The 21,329-nt window shown below is 45.3% G+C and overlaps 1 protein-coding gene across 1 annotated transcript in view; it reads left to right on the top strand.

Annotated features, from left to right (window-relative positions):
- The window catches only part of LOC121004418 (prominin-1-A-like), a 92,344-nt gene that overhangs the window by 58,927 nt on the left and 12,088 nt on the right, over nt 1-21,329 (top strand). The window contains exons 8-17 of the mRNA XM_040436622.1: nt 6,106-6,299; nt 10,143-10,217; nt 13,366-13,429; nt 14,386-14,545; nt 15,647-15,799; nt 18,061-18,184; nt 18,470-18,543; nt 18,972-19,056; nt 19,893-20,039; nt 20,817-20,882. Of these exons, the coding sequence (XP_040292556.1) occupies nt 6,106-6,299; nt 10,143-10,217; nt 13,366-13,429; nt 14,386-14,545; nt 15,647-15,799; nt 18,061-18,184; nt 18,470-18,543; nt 18,972-19,056; nt 19,893-20,039; nt 20,817-20,882 (1,142 nt within the window). The remainder of the gene's footprint in view (nt 1-6,105; nt 6,300-10,142; nt 10,218-13,365; nt 13,430-14,385; nt 14,546-15,646; nt 15,800-18,060; nt 18,185-18,469; nt 18,544-18,971; nt 19,057-19,892; nt 20,040-20,816; nt 20,883-21,329) is intronic.

The raw sequence follows: 21,329 nt of genomic DNA, 5'->3' as shown, positions 1-21,329 counted from the left end.
TACAGTTCATCAAATTTCATCCTCCTTTATATTAATAAAAGTTACAAAACCGTAATGAGATCATCATGTGGATCTAAAAACCAGTATTTGACCCTAGGCTCACCCTAGCCCGGGTGCCATTACCGTAGGTTATCCATTAAGATTTCGTATTTTTTATTTTTTTACTTCCTTCTTCCTTACTAAGTTTAACTTGGCAGCAGAGCTGTGAACTATATGAAGCAATAAGTCCCCCAATTAACCCTGTAACTGCTGATGAACCAACTTTCCGTTGCCGCCCTGGAGCGGATGGTCCATTGTTTGACCGTGTACATTGCTGCACCGCGTAGGGAGGTTGCAGCAGGAGCAGAAATCTAGAATTGTGCACATGTCTTTTGACATTTTGTCTAAAAAAAAACAACTCACTTTTATGACCAGCCTAATCCCTATCTCCGATGTTTAACCCTGAGAGTATTTAAGTACCATAGATTTATATTAAAAGTCATAAAATGCCACGCCGATGGTGGACACAAACCTGAAGTCCTAAAAAAAAAACTATCGTCTCTATGTGGCGGTTATATGACACAGAGTAAAAATAGTGGCGTTTTTATAGAATGCAGAATTAAATCCTTTCTATTTCAGGGAGAGGTTAGACTCGCGTTTCCTGCTTCCACTATAATGTAAATCCAGGCTTTGCACTGAAGATTTGGTCTTGTGTGGTCAACCACCCCACCATGCGAGGTCAGATATTGCCTCTTCTTCCAAGAACTGAGTGGCAGTTGTCCAATCTGACAAGGAACATACAAGATCTTCAGGACCTCCTTACGCTTGGCTGCCTCCTTTAAAGGGGTTATCCAATGATTAATATAAAAAATGAAAATCAGACATCATATAGTACACGACAATCTCTTTTTAACAAACCCGGAACCAGGGCTGGTACCTGTACCTCACATGGATCCAGAGATCTCCTCATTCATCACTCCAATTGTTCTGCTAGATTCACATCAAGCTGGCGGTTGAGGGGATGTGTCCCATCTGCTGCAGCTCAGGGGGCGTGTCTTTTCTGCTGCCGCTCTCTCCCTATCACAGCTCAGTAGGCAGTTGAAGGATGGAACTGAGCATGTGCGGCCACCTCAGCGATGTGGACAGAGAAATAACAAAAAGAACAAACAGCAGGTGGCGCTATACAGTTACATTTTATTGAATAACTCAGTTGCTATAGCAAATTTTTAATTGCATGCAATTATAAAAGTTTTCAGATCTGGGTGCTGGTTTAAAAACTGCAGAATATTTTTTGTGGGACAACCCCTGATGGATATCTCTCCCAACTCCCTCCTAGCTAGGTCATACACATGCAAGTTTGGCTTGGCCTAACATGTATGTGATTTCAATGGGAGGATGGGAGAAAGCTGATGCCAGACACCTTTGGTGGTGGCTTATCTCCCAGGAGTCTTCACTAACAAATTTTCAATAGGTCAAGCGCCCTGGAATTTAAAATAAAACGTAACTTTTATTTACATAAATAAAAAAACTCCATGGAGTTTTTTATTTATTATGTAAATAAAAGTTATATTTTATTTTAAATTCTAAGGCGCTGGACCTATTGAAATTTTGTTACTGAAGTCTCTCATGACCCCAGATCCGAGTGATTCATTCATGCTGCCTTAATCTTCATATTACGGAAGCGTTTAGATTACGCAAATTGAGGGTTATTTCGTGTTATCTCCCAGGAGAACAAAAGGATCAGGCGATCATTCACTTCGCCTGATCCTTCTGTACCCTGACGTCAACTAAGCCGTCGTTCTCGGTGGGTTTGGCTGACAATACACTAATGTGTATGGGGGGCCTCTAGACTATAATCTAGTTTCTTTCTGCAGTTGTGTACAAAGCCCAATGGTCTATTTACTGTAGCCATCCTCTCGTAGCTCCCGTCCTGTGACTACCACCTATCAAGCCAAACAGTAATACCAGAAGACAATTGGTGGGTTAGCCAGAAGTAGGAAACGGATGACTGTAGGATCAGACTACACAGGTTTTGTTTGTAGTCTGTTACCATGGAGACACACAGGTTGTTTTCAATAATAGCTGTATAAACAAAAGAGAAGCAGATTTTTAATCCACACAATTTTTAAAGTTGATTCATTTTTCATTAAAATGCATTGAAGTCATTAAAAGATAGACACAGCCTTTTAAGGTCATTTTATGGGGCAATTTAAAGGGGTTGCACAGGCCATATATATTGATGACCTATCCTCGTTGTGTAATTCACTTGTATGGAGCGAGTACTTGTAATTACACTGCGCCACCACTACAGCGGAGATGACGCGCAGTGTAATGAAGAGGAAGCAGCACTGGCATGGAGCACTGCCTCCTCTTCAAACAGCTGATCGGCAGGGATGCCGGGTGTCGGACCCCCGTCAATCAGATATTGATGACCTATCCCGAGTATAGGTCATCAATATATATTGCTTGTACAACCACCTTTAAGCCCTGAACTGGTGTTGATCTGTGCTGCTTGACTAAATTGCCTTTCACATAGCCCAATTCAATTTGAGTGGAGGATGAATGATCGCTACTACGATCATTTATCCCCCATTCACTTTGCACGTTGTCAGCAGCACATTCCTGGTTTACACAGGACGATGTGCTGCCGTCAAACAATGACTTTTGGTGCCGCGTTTGCTCGGTGAATGGCACCATGTTTATGCGGTATAGTATTGATCCAGGTAGAAGGGCCCTAATCTACGCTCAGTCACATGGTCCGGTTCTGGCTGGTTATATTTTGGAAGGCTCATGGATTCTTTTTCCAAGTCCGTTTTTATTGATTAGTCTCCATATAATACTAATATTGATCTACTGTAAATTAATCCGTGAGCAAACACTCTTATCAAAGACACTGTGCCCCATGGTGCATATATATCATTAGCTGAGATTACGGTAATACGGCTGCCTGATCCTGGTTTGATCCTTTGATCTTATCTGGACAAAAGAGTTTCTACTGAAAGTACATTGAGGTAAGACAACCCTGCTGAACTGGCCAAGTGAAAACTTCCTCTACCCTTCTTAAAGGGGTTGTCTGGACTCTAGATATTGATCACCTAATCCTGGTTAGGATGCGTGATCAATATCAGATCAGACTAAGTCCGACACATTGCAGCTGTTCTTAAACATTCATTCCCAATAATTGCCTGATCGTGAGTGGAGGTGAGAGCTGTATTCACACGCAGCATTCATTTCCTCTGTATGGGAATGAATGATCACGCCTGCGATCACTTGTTCCTATGCAAATTCATTGTTTCTAGGCGGCAGATCCCTGTTTGCAAAGGACGATCTTCTGCCCAGAGATGATCACTTAGGTGTCAGCATCAATGATGCTTTTGCTAGTTCATTAGGTGATCACCGGGCAATTATCGGGAACCAGAGTTGCAAGGAATGCTCCTTCCCGATAATTGCCCCAATTGCCTGTCAGTGTTAATGGGCCTTTAGTTGTCTAACAAATTTGATTAAACTCTGATGGTCAGCTTAAGCTTGTCCTACAAATAAATATCATTTCATTGAACCCGCCGATCTAGATGGGATTGATGTGTATGGTAGACTGTCAACTCTCTCCAAAGTGGAAGATGTTGGGAAAGGCGATATCAGGCATTCTGGATTTCAACATATACAATGCTTTGTTCCCCCAGGAGATAAGGAACCATCATAACTGCCTGGCAATGGCTTATTTCCCTATTCCCATTGAAAAACACATGCACGCCTGGCTAGGCATGCATGTATTCATGGTGGAGTTGGTTGTCAGACGAACAAGCATCCTATGGATAGTTTCAACAGCTTTTCAATATCACAGTTCTTGTCACCTTTACTGTAAATGCCCGTACAGCTGACATCTATTGCCCCCAGTCCCCACGCACCTGCAGGTGCCCTCAATAGAGAGAGGGGAAAAAGCCGAAACCAGACATCTTTTAAATGCTATTGGGCATGTTGAAATCCAACAGTGCAATGCTTCTTTCCCCCAACGTCTGCTGTCATGCAAATGTTAAAGATTGGCCGGTCCTGCTGAAATCAGCAGGGTTTACCCAACATCCATTGCTTATGTCCACCTTAACCCCCTGAAATTATAATCGAATGCTGTGGAGTGGACAATAGGTAGTAGGTCAAAAGAAGCCGGTTTGAAAAAATCTCTGCTGGAGATTAAGGTGGAAGTGAATGGAACCAGTATACAGGTTGTTGCTGGAGGTACGGCCATCGTATGAAGGGGTTAAGTGAAGGATCTGTTATCAGGAAGTAAATACTGGGAAAAACCTAGGCAGTCATGTGTAATAGAGGCGTTCTCGTTCCTGGAGCGTAGGCTGGAAACAGATCTGACGCGGCGTTGTAGTGCTGGTCTCCATCATTTTATACAACGGCAAATCTGCTTGTTTGATCAAGTTAAACAGCAGTTTGATAAGTAGGATCGGGGTTTATGTTCCGTGACGACGTGAATATAGTTACCAGACCACGCGTTACGGACTGCGCATTGTCTTCCTTCTGGAGGAGAGCTCATTTGCATACTCCTATGAAAGAGACACATAACTCAATTAGCTAGGGATGGGCCCTTGTGCAAGAACCATGAATGGACCGCTTAGTTTCCAACCAGAATTTGGAATACCAAACCCCCCCCACAAAGCTCAGACCTTTCCAGGTCCTACTTGATGCCACCTGTTGGGATCTGCACGTGTGGGCACGGTTGGCAATGACTGGCTTTGCAGGCGTTGACAGTTTAAAAGTCCAAAACAAGGTTTATAGTCTTCCAAAAACACCATAGTGGCAAAATCAAAGTTGAAAAATTAAAGCACCTGCTAACTAAACAACGGTTTTCCTTAGCTATGCACGGGACATCAGCCTTTACACGGCCATGCAACTTTCAGGCTCTGGCACTGAATGAGCCTCTCAACCCTGTATTTATTCCCCCCCAGTAATAAGGCCAGCAACTAAACCTGGACTGGATTACCTTGGGCTAAGGGAATGTGGTGTACTGGAGTGGGGAGGGAATGGCAAGACTCGCGGGTGCAATGCGATTTAGGCCTCATGCACACGGCCCTTATTTTGGTCCGCTCCCGAGCCGCACTTTTGGCGGCTCAGATGTGGACCTATTCACTTCAATGGGGCCGCAAAAGATGCAGACAGCACTCCGTGTGCTGTCCGCATCCGTAAAAAAATTATAACCTGTCCCATTCTTGTCCGCGCTTTGTGGACAAGAATAGGCAGTTATATTAAAGGCTGTCCGTGCCGTTCCGCAAATTGCGGAACGCACACGGACGCCATCCGTGTTTTGCGGATCTGCGATTTGCGGACTGCAAAACACACAACAGTCGTGTGCATGTAGCCTTAATGCGTTTTGCACGTGCGTGATAAAAGACTGAAGGTTTACTAACAACATCTTTTAGCAACCATCCGTGAAAAACGTATCGCATCCGCATCTGCTTGTAGATGCGATTTTCACGCAGCCCCATTCACTTCTGTGTGGGTCCTGCGTTACTTAAAAATCTCAGAATATAGAACATGCTGCGATTTTCACGCAACGCACAAGTGATGCGTGAAAACCAACGCTCATGTACACAGACCCATTGAATTAAATGGGTCAGGATTCAGTGCGGGCGCAATGGGTTCACATCGCACCCGTGCGGAAAACTCGCTTGTGTGAAAGGGGCCTTATACAGCGTCGCTCCTCCTGCCAAGAGACCTTGCTGCTATATGACCAATAATCATTCTTGAACTCGTGCCATCTATTGTTCAAAGGGAGGGTATGCTCTTCGGCACTCCAGCTGTTGTGAAACTACAACTCCTAGCATGCTCCTTTCACTTCTACTGGAGTTCCGGGAACGGCTGAGCAAGAGTGCACATTGGGAGTTGTAGTTTGAGAGCAGCGCCGGAGGTTGCTGATCCCTGCACTAGTAGGATATGCCAGATTACCCCTTTAAATTGGCTTTCACACCTGCAATGAGTGAATGGGGAAAGTGGGGCAAACACAAGCCAATATATTAAATCCTAATAAAAAATATTTTTTTTTTTAATTAGCGAGCTATGTGGCATTATTATTTTTATTAACTTTTTGAGGGTTGGACATTGATTTCCCTTCTTCTTTTCCTACAGACCTAAATTCCACTGCAAAAGCCATGAGATCTGTGAATGATTCCTTCAACGCCCTACAAGACGCTCAGCGGCAGCTGGTCCAGAATCTCACCGCGATCAGAGATCGGATTAATCAGACGCTGATTTCGTGCGGCGCTGCCTGTACCCCTGCCCCGCCAGTCAGCGACCTGAACATAGACGCCAACTTCCAGAGTGTAAGTGACGTTTCACCACATCCTCTTCCTATGTAACAGACTTAATCACTTCTCACTGAGATAAAACACGGTGGCCAAGAAATGCAAATCCTCAAATCGTCCTGTCAGGGCGCCTTCACACGTGGCAGATTTTGTGGCAGAAAATTCCACGAGTGCTGCGGCTGTCTCCCTGTCACAGCTCAGGGATGTGCCCTTTCTGCTGAAGATTTCTCCCTATCACAGCTCAGGGATCATGTCCCTTCATCTGCAGCTCTCTCCCTGCCACAGCAAAAGGGATGTGTTTTTTTCTATTGCAGCTGTTTCCCTATCACAACTCAAGGGGTGTGTCCTTTCTCTGGGGGTGTGCCCTTTCTGCTGCAGCTCTCTGCCTATCACAGTTCAGGGGATGTGCCCTTTCTGCTGCAGCTCTCTGCCTATCACAGTTCAGGATGGGTGCCCTTTCTGCTGCAGCTCTCTCCCTATCACAGTTCAGGGGATGTGCCCTTTCTGCTGCAGCTCTCTCCCTATCACAGTTCAGGGGATGTGCCCTTTCTGCTGCAGCTCTCTCCCTATCACAGTTCAGGGGATGTGCCCTTTCTGCTGAAGATTTCTCCCTATCACAGCTCAGGGATCATGTCCCTTCATCTGCAGCTCTCTCCCTGCCACAGCAAAAGGGGTGTGTTTTTTCTATTGCAGTGGTTTCCCTATCACAACTCAAGGGTTGTGTCCTTTCTCTGGGTGTGTGTCCTTTCTCTGGGTGTGTGTCCTTTCTGCTGCAGCCTTTATGGGTAGTTTCAATCAGCTGCATAGTCCGTGGAGGTTTCTTCCTCTGTTGTTCACTTTGTTATGCTGCGGACCTGCTCACAGCTTAGTTCCATTGCATAGAGCTAAACCACAAGCGGACACCCGCGTCCGTCTGGACACCATGCCTGTCCCTTCTTGGGGTGGTCGCGGCTTCAGACCTCCAGCCCGCTAACTACAGCACTGCCTCCTATTGAAAACCGAACAGCTGAACCTGCAGCAGATGTCAGGCCAGAAGTGTATGTCAGTGTTTTCCTATCCTCTTACTACTGACGACGTATGCAGGCTCAGTCCTCAGTTCCTGTCCACACACTGCAAGGACCTGCCATTCAGTCCCATTCACCTGAACCCCTTTGTTCTTGGGATCGGGCAGGGGCCCCACAGGAGAGTCTCATAGGATGGTAATAACCCTTCTTGTCTTGCATTGGTCAGGACTCAGGTTGTAAGGCTGCAAACGGCCAAAAACGCCAGTGGGCACGTTTATCAAACGCGCCTGATTTTGGCCATTTTGGATTTCATTCATCTGTCTTTTTTTTGCAGAGCATTTATTAAAAGTCGCACAGCCATTGGCGAATTAAGCCTCGTTCACACGTCCTTGTCCGTGATGAAATCCATGATAGGGTGGTCAGGGATTCCTCCGTGAAGGATCTGTGTTTGGTCCGTGTCATTTTTTTTTGCCGTCTGTGTGCCATCCGTGTTTCAGCGACAAATTTTCATAGAATCTCCTCTTAATGGTCTGTGAAACACGGACGAAACATGGATTGCATGCACGTTGCGTCCGTGTTTTTCACGGACCTACAGACTATGGCCTCATGCACGCCACCGTTGTGTGTTTTGCGGTCTGCAAATTGCGGATCCGCAAAACAGAGATTGCGTCTGTGTGCGTTCCATAATTTGCGGAACAGCGCGGACAGCCATTAATATAACTGCCTATTCTTGTCCGCAAAATGGATAAGAATAGGACAGGTTATATTTTTTTTGCGGACCACGGAACGGAGCAACGGATGCGGACAGCACATTGATGGGAATGGGTCCGCATCCAAGCCTCAAATAGTGCGGCTCGTATGCGGACCAAAACAACGGTCGTGCGCATGAGGCCTATAATGGGTGTGATGGATCCATGAGCACGAAGCATTCATCCGTGCTAAAATACTGATGAGTGAATACAAACATTAAAATGAACAGGAACGTGGCAGTCCGTGAATCACCGACGTGTGAATGAGACTAGGTGTAATGCTATTAGTCTGACCTCTGGTGGTTGTTTTTCAGTATGACGGGTTCATATTCGCGTAGTCTGGTCCAATTTACTTGTGCAGGAAAAAAAGTCATATCTTTGCAGAGTCCAATTTCTCTAGGGAAGTGCGACTTTTAATGCGAGTCGTACATCACTACCCAAAACAGACGAAGAAAAGTACGCAAATCCTGGGGTGGAATAGGCCTCTTGCACACGACCGTATGGCTTTTTCAGTATTTTGCGATCCGCAAAAAACGGATCCGCAAAAAATACGGATGACATCCGTGTGCATTCCATTTTTTGCGGAACAGAACAGCTGCATCCTGATAGAACAGTACTATCCTTGTCCGTTATGCGGACAATAATAGGACATGTTCTATCTTTGAACGGAACAGATATACGGAAACAGAAAGCATACGGAGTACCTTCTGTTTTTTTTGCGGATCCATTGAAATAAATGGTTCCGTATATGGAATGCAAAAAACGGAACGTAAACGGAAGAAAAAAACATTTGTGTGCAAGAGGCCTTAGGGCTCGTTCACACGAACGTATTTTGCGTTCCGTATATGGGCCGTTTACGAAACCATTCATCTCTATGGGTCCGCAAAAGATGTGGACAGCACTCTGTGTGTTGTCCGCATCCGTTGATCCGTTCCGTGGCCCCGCAAAAATGACGAGTCCTGTCCTATTCTTGTCCGTTTTGCGGACAAGAATAGGCATTTCTATGATGGGCCTCCTGTTCCGTTCCGCAAATTGCGGAAGGCACACGGGGGCGGCATCCGCAATTTGCGGACCGCAAAAAACGGCACGGTCGTGTAAACGAGCCCTTAGACTGTTTTTGTGACAGATTCAGGCACAAAAAAGGCGCGCCTACATAAATAGGTGAGAAAAAAGTAGCAAAAGTCGGTTAGTCAATTAGTCTAAAAAATCTAAATAGTCGAATGAGACGCAAAAGCCTCTGAAACAGGCGCAATTTCAGTAATGAATGCAACTAAAAAAATAAGACTGTATAAGACGATAAACTGGCGCAGACACTATAGCAAATGTGTCCCAATGATTTGTCTGCAGAGGGTCTGTCTGCTTTTAGAAGCCCCATTCTCCCACATTGGGGCACATTTTCTAATCGCGCCTCATTTATGATCCTCTCCTAAATCTTCTTTGTCTTTTTTGGTTTAAGCCTGACATCTGCTGGTTGTTTTCTTGCCCAAACATGTGCGCCCCGTGCCCATGCTGAGGACCACAAACATGGGTCCGGGATCCGTCCGGGAGGCACGGCGAGAAATCCCACGCTCTCTGTGGTGCTTCCGTGGGCTTCCGCTCCATATCTTGCGTTCAAGTGAATGGGCCCACATCCGTGAAACAGAACGCACACAGTCATGTGCCCGTATATTGCGGACCCGCTGTTTGCAGCCTGCACGGGCCACACACACGTTCAGGGGCGTGGGCCCTAAGACAGATTCAAAATTCACTAAACTGGTTTAAATAGTATACGCGTGAAAATGTGGCGCAAGTGAGCTGAATTTTGGCGCATATCTCCATAAAAAGTAGGCAAATTGTGGTGCAACTGGCCACTCAAAACAGACAGAAAAGTACGCCGGCCCTGGAGTGGAGTAGAAATTAAATTTGTTTTTTTACGACAAAAAAGGGCGCCCCTCAGTAGGGCGGAAAATAGGTGCCAAAATTAGAAAACTTCAGAATTTGTCTTAAAACTCAAAATAAGCACAAATGCCTCAAAAGCAGGAGCTAAATCAGACGGTAAATGAGACTTATAGTGCTAGGTTAGGGCGCCCCCTACTGATTGCTAACTCCGTTTGATTGTGTATTTACAGATACCAGACTTTACCGACCAGCTGAAAACCATTGATGATTTCTTGAACTCAGGAGTAGAAGACAATATCCAGAGCGTAAGTTTGACGTTGCTTAACCCCTTAAAGGGGTTATCAGAGAGTATAAAAAGCTCCCCCACATGCCGGGCCCCTCACACTGATTCTACTTACCCTTACCTGGGTCCCTGCTCCCTGTGCCACTCCTGGTCCCCGCACCGCCGCCGCCGCCGCTTCTCCCCGTGCGCAGATGAAAACATCCAGCCAATGGCACGTGGTGATGGGGACAAGCTTCTCTAGCATCACCCTCAATGCTAGGGAGGCTCGTCCCCGTCACCTCCTGCCATTGCCGCTCCCCCGCCAACACCGGAAAGTAGCGGCGGCGGTACGGGGAGCCAGGTAAGTATATTTTCTGTTCACATAACCATATCAGAGCTTATATTTTTGCGGGACATGTACTTTTTACTGGCACCATTTACTTTACCATATCATGTTTTACTACTTAGGCTACTTTCACACTCAGGTTTTTCTTTTCCGGCGCTGAGTTCCGTCCTAGGGGCTCAATACCGGAAAATAACTGATCAGTTTTATCCCCATGCATTCTGAATGGAGAGGAATCCGTTCAGGATGCATCAGGATGTCTTCAGTTCAGTCACTGTCTGGTTTTTGGACGGAGAAAATACTGCAGCATGCTGCGGTATTTTCTCCGTCCAGAATTCCGGAACACTTGCCGGAATGCCTGATCCAGCAATATTTTCTATTGAAATGCATTAATGCCCAAGTGTGTTCCGAAAAAACGGATCCGGTTTTGCGATCTGCGCATGCGCAAGCCTTCAAAAATGTGAAAAAGATAAATAACAGATCGGTTTTTCCAGATGACAACCGGAGAAACGGATCCGGTATTGCAATGCAAATGGTATCCGTTTGCGACGGAACTGCCTGCCGGAATCCAACAACGCAAGTGTGAAAGTACCCTTAAAAAAAATAAAAGCAGTTGGAAAAAAATATATAATAATTTGATCATATTCTTTCCATCTACAGTATAAGGGCTTATACACATGACCCCACCGTGTTTTGTGGCCCCGCAAATTGCGGATCTGCAAAACACGGATGTCGGCCGTGTGCGTTCTGCAATTTGCGGAATGGAACGGGCGGCCCATGATAAAAAATGCCTATTCTTGTCCATGATACGGACACGAATAGGACATGTTGTATTTTTTATTTTAACGGAGCGAGTGAATGGGTCTGCGTCTGAGCGGCGAAAAATGCAGCTTGGATTCGGACCCAAACGACGGTCGTGTGCTTGAGCCCTAAGGCTGTGTGAGGGCTTCTTTTTGCAGGGTGAGCTGTAGTTTTTAGTAACACCTTTTGGGGGTTAATGCAACTTTATTTGACCAATCCTTATAAAATGTTTTTTTTTGGGGGGGGACAGGCCAAACAAAAATGTTTATTTTTTTTCTGCTACGGCATAAAATTTCTATATCTTAATAGTTTGGACATTTTGGATGGTGCACGTTTGTTTGTTTATTTATTGTTTGTTTATTTTTATATTTAAAAATAGGAAAGGGGATTATTTCTATTTTTTTTTTATATTTTTGTGTTTTTATACATTTCTTAAAAAAACTTATGTTAATTTACTGTCATTTTCAGTTCCATTAGGGAACTTATACATGTGATTGTCTACTATAATATTGCAGTCTATGAGATATTTTATTGGCAGGGCTTAGCAGGCAGCTTGCTATGACAGGCTGTGGAGCTTTCACAAGGCTCCAGTCTGTCATAACATCCTGTGTTTTTGCGGCGGGGGCTCAGATTGGGGGACGTAGTGAGCCCCTACCTTTGCCTAACGCTTAGATGCCGCAGTCACTATTGACCGTGGTATGGAGTTAATGCCTATGTTGAATAGCACAGGGTAGAACCATCACTCTGTGGTACAAAAAGATAAAAATTGGCGTAATGTGCAAAACAAAAGTCTGCTTGATGTTGTTGTTGGCCCTTTCCTATGTTTTGAATATATTATTCCAACTTTACTGTAAAAAACAAATATACCAATACCATTTACTACTCAGATCTGACCTGATTGTGTCTGTGAGGCGACTTACTAGAGCAGGAGCCCTCCCCCACTGCCCTGGAGAAGCGCTCTAACCTGCCCGCTTAGCAAAGCCATCAAAATATGGAAAAGATCAGGAAGAAGTGAACCCCTGTGTTCTCCATAAGATTCTTACAAGGCTGTTTGACTTCCTTATCTAATGTTTGATCTCTAGGTTTACTTTTACTTTAGCTGAATGTATCGTACGTAGTGCCGGATTTTGGGCAGAGCCTTCCTGTCTTGAACGGGTTCCAGGAGTCTTATCGATTTACTTCTATTCAGTTCCTGGTGGTTCCATGCCAAGAAAAACATTCGGAATTGATGATAAAAAAAAAATCATAGGGAAAGTTCAAGATGCAACAACCCAGGTGGAGGGTGGTGAGGATAGGAGTGGTTATAGCAATCATGGGGGTAGTAGTTACTCATGGTTGGCTGTGCGAGTGATAGGAAGGGAGCACCTTTTCTTCCCTTCGGGGAAGACCCGGATCTTGGGGTTCTCCTGCCTGATCTGATGGTGGTTCGGGGTGCACTTGACGGTGATGAATTGTGAGGTGCAGGCAGGGTCGCGTGCAACATAGAAGGGGACAAAGATGAGGTATTTTTGCGATAGAACAGTTCTTTACATCAGATACAGTTCTCAACATGCATGGACTGGCAGATGTTACACAAATGCACTTTCCACAGATCTTAAAGATCAAATGGCTGCAAAGGTAGTCACCCCGGGGCCAGAGGATTCTTACCTTAAAGCTAAAGGCACACGATCAGGATTGCGTGCAAAAAATCTGCACCGTAGGTCATGTACATTGTATGCTATGAGAATTTGAAATTCTCAATGTGCACGATGCACATTTTTTCCGGGGGCGGATTTTGACCGGATTTTCTTCATTCACTTAGTAAAATCGGCACCAATTGATTCGGATTGACCGCACAGATTTGCCTGCGAACACCTGCGGATTTCAGTGCGGATTCTCCGCACATGAATCCTGAACGTGTGTGCATTTACCCTAAAAAGTATTCACATTATTTTTTTGATAATATTTTGTTTCTTGCGCAGAGTCCTAGCCAGCCTTGTAATATGTTGTAAGTATGGATTGTATCTTTTGTGCCTTTGTAACATTAATTGCTGTTCTTTGACTCCAGGCTCGTCAGACACTTTATGACATCCCCCAGTCCGTAGCCAATCAGACCAAGGGATCTGTACAAAGTAAGACAATCACCCTCCCAATTCTGTAAATGCCCATTTTGTCTAGAACAGCATAAATCTTATTGTTTAATCTATAGTGTTTTTTTGTTTTTAAATTTAGCTTCCATTTGACCTGCACATTGTAAAGCTTTATTGTAAATTATTTTTAATTTAATAATATCTTTAAATGCTGTAAAAGCTTTTTAATTTAATAATATCTTTATAAGGGTTATGTTTGTTTTTCTGATGCACAGTTCTAAATCTCCTGCATAGACTTGATAAAATCCCTCTGCATCAAAATGATAAAATCTAGCTGTCCGCAGCCACCACTAGAGGGCGCTGGCGATATACTGTTTTATTATTGAGTTCAATCCATAAATTTATGCAGATAGCTCCATCTAGTGGTGGTAGCCAGAATTACAGAGCGGACTAGAATTTCCTTCTGCTGTTGGGTAGCCACCTAAAGCCTCATCTGCAAAGCTCCTATTAATTAGAGGAGGTGCCCACTCATCCCTTGGTTGAACTTGATGGACTTAGTTATTACTATGTGTGCAGCAGAGGCTTTATGCATCTTATAATTGTCTGGGTGGGGGTCTTAGCACCCAGATTAACATGCCTGCCATCTGATATCAAAGTTTATTTGACCAGTTGAAATAATGAGGTGCAGGATGATGCTGCTGCTCTTCACAATTCTGGTTGTCTGCATCCACCACTAGAGGGAGCTCACTGAATAAATATTCATGCAACTCCCACGGATGTCAGGAGCAGTATTATACGCAGTTGGCTCCTCCTAGTGGAAGCTGCAAGAAGTCCTTGCAGAATAATTTCCTGGTCGGCAATGCAGGAGTGTAGGTAACTATGTCCTAAATCTAATCTGGAGCTACTAAACCAATCACATTAAGGTTCTCAGCCTGAAATGGGTTATAACAGGACAATAGACTGCAATGCTATAATGTATCATGTGTTTTATTTTGCAGAGGTGCAAGATCAGCTGGTCAACATACAAAATAAAATCCAGGATGTCCGCAGAAACCTCTCCATTGTGGATAAACTGAATACAGTAAACGATTTTTTCGATAAAGTAACTAGCAATGTGAATAATTACAAGTCGGACGCGGTGAAATACGAGTATTACAGGTAAGACGTGGACCTGTCATTCAGCATAACTGCCAAAAGTCCAGGAAAATTATGCAAACCAGTCCCCAAAAGGGGTAAGGGGGGTGGGGGGGGGGGGGGGCGTTATGTAAAATAGTTTGCCAATCCTGGGTGTTTGAGGGGATGTTCCTGGATGGAACGGGCTAGGCTTCAAACGTTGGCACGTCCTGGTCCTAACAAGAGTTCCTATCTAAAATCTGAAGGTGTCCATACACCTTCAATAGCGGTCACCCCCTCCCGCCCATACACATGAATCCTCAGCTTAGCATTAAAGGCTATATACACCTTTTGGGGAAATTATTATTTTTTTATGATTGCATTTTACTCATTTTGGGCTCAAAATGATTGGTTCAATTGGTCTTTATTGAAAAATATTCAGCCTTTTTGTCACAAAGGGTTAACTGACTAGCTGTGTGAATCATACTTTCACTTTCACTTTCACTTTGTGGCGGTCATCTAATAAACCTTATCTCATAAGCACCTATTTAAGCCACGTTCTAATCAGTAGGATAAGAACTGAGCTATAACGAGTGTTTAGGAGATCAGAGATAAGGAGCAGTCAGCTGAGCTGCCTGACAGGAAGCAGTAAAAATACAGAGCCTGCTACTAGAGAATCTCAAGGCTGTACAGAGAAAGGGGTTCAACATTTTTTTAGACCAACTGAAAAAATTCCCCCAAAGGTGCACATAGACTTTAAGGTAGTAAGTGGCTGCCAAGCACCTCTGATGGAAGCCTGATAGATTCAAAATGCTCAGTCCTTTTTCTCCCCGGCATCATCTGTCGATGCATTGTGGCCTGGGACAGCCATGATGTCGTGGTTGGGGGTTATAAGCCCACCAGGCACCAGTTGCTACCGCCACCCCATAGCTGTCCCACTGCACCACGTAAAAAGTAGCAGAACTGAACTTGGAAGAAGAGGAGGATTCCAGCTCAGCTGGATATGTGCATGTTAGTAATACTCCCATCATTTACTGGGGACAGTATTATGTGGTAGCAGTAATGTTCTCCAAGTCAGACCTGCAACTGCGATGATCTATAAGAAATCTCTGCACGTAACCCGTACACTGCTTATGTCCTCTGCAGGTGGATAGTTGGGATCTGTCTCTCCTGCATCATTCTCCTGGTAGTTGTATGTAACCTGCTCGGTTTGCTGTTCGGACCCTGCGGCCACAAAGAAAAATTGGATCCCACAGAACGGAGCTGTGCATCAAATTCAGGGGGAGACTTCTTTATGGCGTAAGTAAACGTGGCGATCCCAAGAACCAGCCGTCTTTACCTAGTCAATAGTGAGGATAGAGGAGACGTGAAGGACCATCTAGTCTGTCCACTCGTTACGTGTACATCCACAGTCTTCAAATGAATCTCCACCTTTTATCCCCATTTTAGGGCTGGCGTCCTGTACTGATTAATTTCTTAATATATATTTATAGTGGTTGGAGTTTTTTTTATGATACAAAGCTCCGAATCACCTGCAAAGCCAAAGAGCTAAATGAGAAAATCTATCTGCCTGCAGCCACCACTAGGGGGAGCTGAGGAGCTTACTGTATATAGCTTTATTATGGGGTCCTTCAAACCCACCAAACCCACCATAATTACTTGCCTGTACAAATAAGTTTGTAATATACTTATCGTTTAGAAGATGTATGGATCGGCTTCTTGTGAAAATCCTGCCACTGCCAAAGTTATGTCCTTACCAGGTCCCCCTCCTGGGCAGTGTCACTATTAGTGATGGACGAACATCGAGCGGGACGATTCGCGAACGCGCATTCGCTATCAAATGTTCGCGAACTGTGCGTTCGCGGTGGGCCCCATTCACTTTACTAGCCGGCGAGCCTGAAAAACCTTCAGGTCATATTTGCAGCCAGCAAACACTTGGACAGTGACATACACAACATGAACAGTGACATACCAGAGGGGGACATATGTATTTTAATCAGGGACCATTTTTAATGCGTCTAGGCTGGAGCCTAGAAATTTTTTATTTTAGGCCACGGGAGTACGGGCCCCAAAAATTAGGCATTCTCCTGACAGAAAAGAATTTGTGATTCTGTGGCTGGAGCGTTTGTCCCTCCTGTATAGCTGCAGTATCGCAGCAGAACCGCACACAACTGCTGCACAATACAAATGCACTATAATATACTTTCTATGTTTGAAGGTATATTATAAGTATATCAGAGCCCTCAATCAGTTTTTTTTTGGGGGGGGGGAATGGTTATATTACACCAGTTGCAATTAGTTATTCCAATAGCGTTTGCCCCTCTGTATAGCTGCGGTATCGCAGCAGAACCGCACACAACTGCTGCACAATACAAATGCACTATAATATACTTTCTATGTTAGAAAGTATATTATAAGTATATCACACTCCTCAATAAGTCACACCTATCGATAGCACACCTATACTAGTCCTTAAAAGGACTTTTGTGGCCCTATTAGCTAGTGTTTGGTGTCCCTAACCGCCTGTCCCTGCTCCACACAGCAACCTCTCCCGACACTGGCAAAACACAGAATGTAAAATGGAGGCCAGATCGGGTTCTGTTATAAGGAAGGTGGGGGGGGGTGTCCATGTGCTGAAACGTCTCAATTGGCTGTCCTGTCCCACCTGATGGATGTGTCATGGGTCAAAGTTCGGCGTAATGCAAAACAATATGGCGCGCACGAACATGGCCATATATTCGCATATTCGGCAGATCGCGAACGCTCAAAGTTCGCCGCGAACCGACCGACGGGCGAACCACAAGGCCATCACTAGTCACTATTACAGACTGGGGACACAACTATTTCTCTTCCTTGTGCATGCGTAGAGGAGGTGGAATCAGCAGGAGGGGGAATAGTTTGGTTCCATCCACAGCAGAAGTGATGTCCCGACTGTAGCCCAGGTCCAAATCCTAGTGACATGACAATCGCAGAAAAGTCAGCACCATTGGATTTTTCGGTCCGAAAAAGGGTCACTAGACTTTCATAATCTCTGCTGGGGTGTCCGAACAAGAATCTTCTGCAAAACCTATATTAAAATGTAGGATAATGAACATTTGATGAATCTGGTAATTCAGGAAAGCCATCTAGGGGTTCTCCAGGATTTACCTATTGATAACCTATCCTCAACAGCTTACCAAGCACAGCGCCATCCATTGTATAAGTGGTTGTGTTTGGTATTGCAGCTCAGCCCTATTTACTTGTCTAGGCCATGTGATCGATGACTGTGACATCACTTGGCCTAGGAAGAGGCTCAAGGAGCTCCACAGCCTCTTCCTACAGCTGACTGACAGGGTTCCCAGGAGTCAGACCGCCACCAATCTATATGAGGATAGGTCATCAATAGGTAAATCCTTGAGAACCCCCCTTTCCTTTGCAATATTACCACCAAGTTGACCCTTACTAGACATAAATAATCCTTTGAATCATTTGGGGAGCAGCTCCCTGCAGCCGCCACTAGGTGGCAGTATAGGACAGATTTTAGCTGTTCAGTATGTGCATTGACTCTGGTCTCCTTGCAGAGGGACTGGATTCAGCTTTCTTTTTGCTTGGCTTCTCATGTTGGTGACGGCCGTGCTGTTTGTCGTTGGAGGAAACGTCTACACGTCCGTCTGTAAACCATGGAGCAGTCAGCAGCTGTACAAGGTGACTTCTACGTTCTGCCGCCAGGGCTGAGCTCACTCATTGAACAAAGTTCTTGTAAAGTTGCTCAGCCTTTTCCGATACTTGGGTGAGCGGACTCCCATCTAGCATGAGGACCACCCTTACGTCATCATGAGATGTCGTCTAATATTCACGTCATGGTGTATTGCTCTTGTGCCATTACATTATTCCCCACTATGATTTGCCCTTGGGCCACCCTCATCTGTCAAGTTCGCATCCGTTTTTGCTCACATTTGTTCGAGCTCTCATACTTCTCTTTATTTCCAGGTTGCTGACAACTTCAATTTAAGCAATTTGCTGAATATCAACCTCAATGACCTGAAACTGACCACTGTGTATCGGTATGTAGACCACAGGGACATTCACACTGCTTCTCTCCACTTTGCCGTTATTAATATTATTCATCATTATTCCTTTTTAGGTCTAAAATTTTTGTTCTGGTTCAAATCATGCTGTTTTTCTCTGCAGTAACCACTAGGGGAGCTCTCTGCAAATAGATTTATACAGCCAGCTATGTACTTGCTGGTATCAATGTGTATGCATTGAGCTCCCCCTAGTGGTGGCTACAGGTTCATCATTTAATAAGCTTAGATTTGGAAACAGTGGGAGCCTTTTACGCGTGTGTCAGATGCTGCGCCAGCGAAGTTAATCATTTGGGCACATTACAGGCTGCCCATGCACCCCAAACTGAAATCTACGCCAGCTAGTGCACCCTGATCCTGTACGGACAGTCTCACCACCCTGCTTTTCCTCTGTTCTTGTCTTGCAGTGACTGTCAGAACAATGATGGCCTGTGGAGCACACTGAATCTGAGCTCCATGTACAGTCTGGACAGCTATCTGGACATCAGCCAGGTGAGTACGGTGCCAGGCCGCTCATATACCCCTTCCAAATCAGCAGAGCGCCACACACGCTACTGGTGAGACGGCTGGGCGTAGACCCGATGCAGCGTTTACGGGAACGTCTGAATTTGATAGTCCAAGTTGTTTTTACCAAAGAAGCTGGTCTCAAGTTGTCCTGCTGCTGGGACCCCTCTGTTTTACCTGCCCTGGTCTTCTTCAGCGTTATCATAGGGACATTGGGGGCCATTTAGCATTAAAAAATGGCAAAACTCGCAATTTTTATGTATTTTTTTTAAATGCAGGGGTGATTTTATGCCGCCCTGACAAATTTACTTACTTTTGCGCCGGAAAACAGGTGTAAAGTCAGGACCTGGACTAGGTTTTACTCCAGGCGTGCAGACTGCCGGCAGTGTGCACTAAACACTAGGTTCTGGCATAATGTGCACTGAGCCGTATTACTCCCTTTGTTCATTATAGGTTTACTCCAGGATTTTGATATTGATGGTCTATCAGTATCAGATCTGTGGGGGTCTGACAACCCGCACCCATGCCGATCAGCTGTTCTGCAGGACACAGCGCCATCCATTGTGTAGTGGACGGAGCTGGTTACTGCAGTGCTGCTCTCTTTGAAGTGAATGCAGGAACCAGTTCAGTTCACTACTCAATGGACCCCTCCCCATTCATATATTGGCGGGCTATCCTGAGGATAGGTCATTGATAGTAAAATTCTGGAATACCCCTTTTAAGCTGCGTTTTGGGTCTACTAGCTGACCTGAAGTGGTGTTCGGTCCCTGCGGACCCTCTTACCTGCACATGACTGACGTGGTCCTTCTCCTCCTTCTCTCCAGTACACAGGGGATGTGAACTCCACACTGCAGAACACCAATATCAATATCGCCAACATCACGTTCCTGAGCGCAAGTCAGAAAAACAAAGTCACGAGTGTGGCCACATCCGGAATAGACAATTTAAACTTCTCTGACTTCAACCAGCAGGTACGGAAACCCCTCGGCCTGGACCCACCATCATGAATGGCCGCTGAACGGTCCCCTCTCCTGACCCGTCTGGTTTAGTCAATACTTGGCTTCAACATGAGATGACACTTCTGAACCATCTTTTCTTATAACTCTGCTGTTCCTCTGTTATTCCTCCTGAAGGTTGAGGAATAAATTGACAACTGGGTGATACCAGGGGTGCACCTAGCCTTTCTGCTGCCTGAGCCGAAAACTGAGAGGGCGCCACCACTCCCCAATGCCAATTTATTTAACCTAAGCCCTTCCCTTCAGCCCATGGCCCTTCCGCTGCCCCCCTCTTGCCCCTACCTGGTGCTGCCCGAGGCGATCGCCTCACCTCATTGGTGGTGCACCCCTGGGTGATACCATTCCCCTTCCCTTCAGTTTGACAATGTCAACACTGATTGGTCAGTCTCAGACGGCTTAGAGAACCCCCCTCCCCAACGGATAACAGCCAGTTGTCAATTTATTAATACATTCCTAGGAGGAATAAAAGAGGCCGACACAAGGAAGAGTTATAGAAAAAGATCCTGCAGAATTATTTCATGGGGAATACAAGTACTGGTATATGCCTTTTGGCACTGTGGCACTTAAAGGGATCCAGCCCCCCTGGCATACCCACTGTACAGTGCCATAGTAATACTGAGTTAGTTATACCCCCCAGTCTGGCTGCGGTGGGCACCGTACAGACTGGCTTCTTGTTGGGTACAGCGTCGTCATTACGTGCCATAAATGATTAACGTGTTCTTTTTATTTCAGTCGACCAAGAACATCACCAAAACGAATCTGAATTTATTTGCAGCAGAGTTGGAAACTCTAGCGGGGGTGAGTTACGAATCCGGCAGGGGAAGTTCCCGACAGTGCCACTGCCCTCCTCTGGCCGTGACTGGTACTGCAGCATTCAGGTCAATGGGGATGAGCTGCAATAGCCCATCCAATGGGCATGAGAGGGAGACAACCCCTTTAGGTGTCGTATAAAATACCTATAACCCCAAAGTATATTCTTCTAAAACTATAAGACCAGAACAATGCTAGGCTCAGAACCGAGGCAATGTACTAAACCTATCCATGGGCTGTCTGGTTCTATATGAGTCTAATCCAGGAGAACCGCCATTAGCCTCCAGTCTAGGAAAACCAGATGCAATATAAACCTCTCTGGTTTCCACATATTTTTCACATTTCTTTGCTCCCTTCGTTCCTTCATTACACTCCATAGCTGAAAGTCTGAGTATGCTGGAGCGGGAGGTGACTTCATTCATCTGTTGCATCTCC

The sequence above is a fragment of the Bufo bufo genome, chromosome 6 (assembly GCF_905171765.1).
Source record: "Bufo bufo chromosome 6, aBufBuf1.1, whole genome shotgun sequence".
Classification (NCBI taxonomy): Eukaryota; Metazoa; Chordata; class Amphibia; order Anura; family Bufonidae; genus Bufo; species Bufo bufo.
Note: the sequence above shows the minus strand (reverse complement) of the source record. Positions and strands in the feature narration are given on the sequence as shown.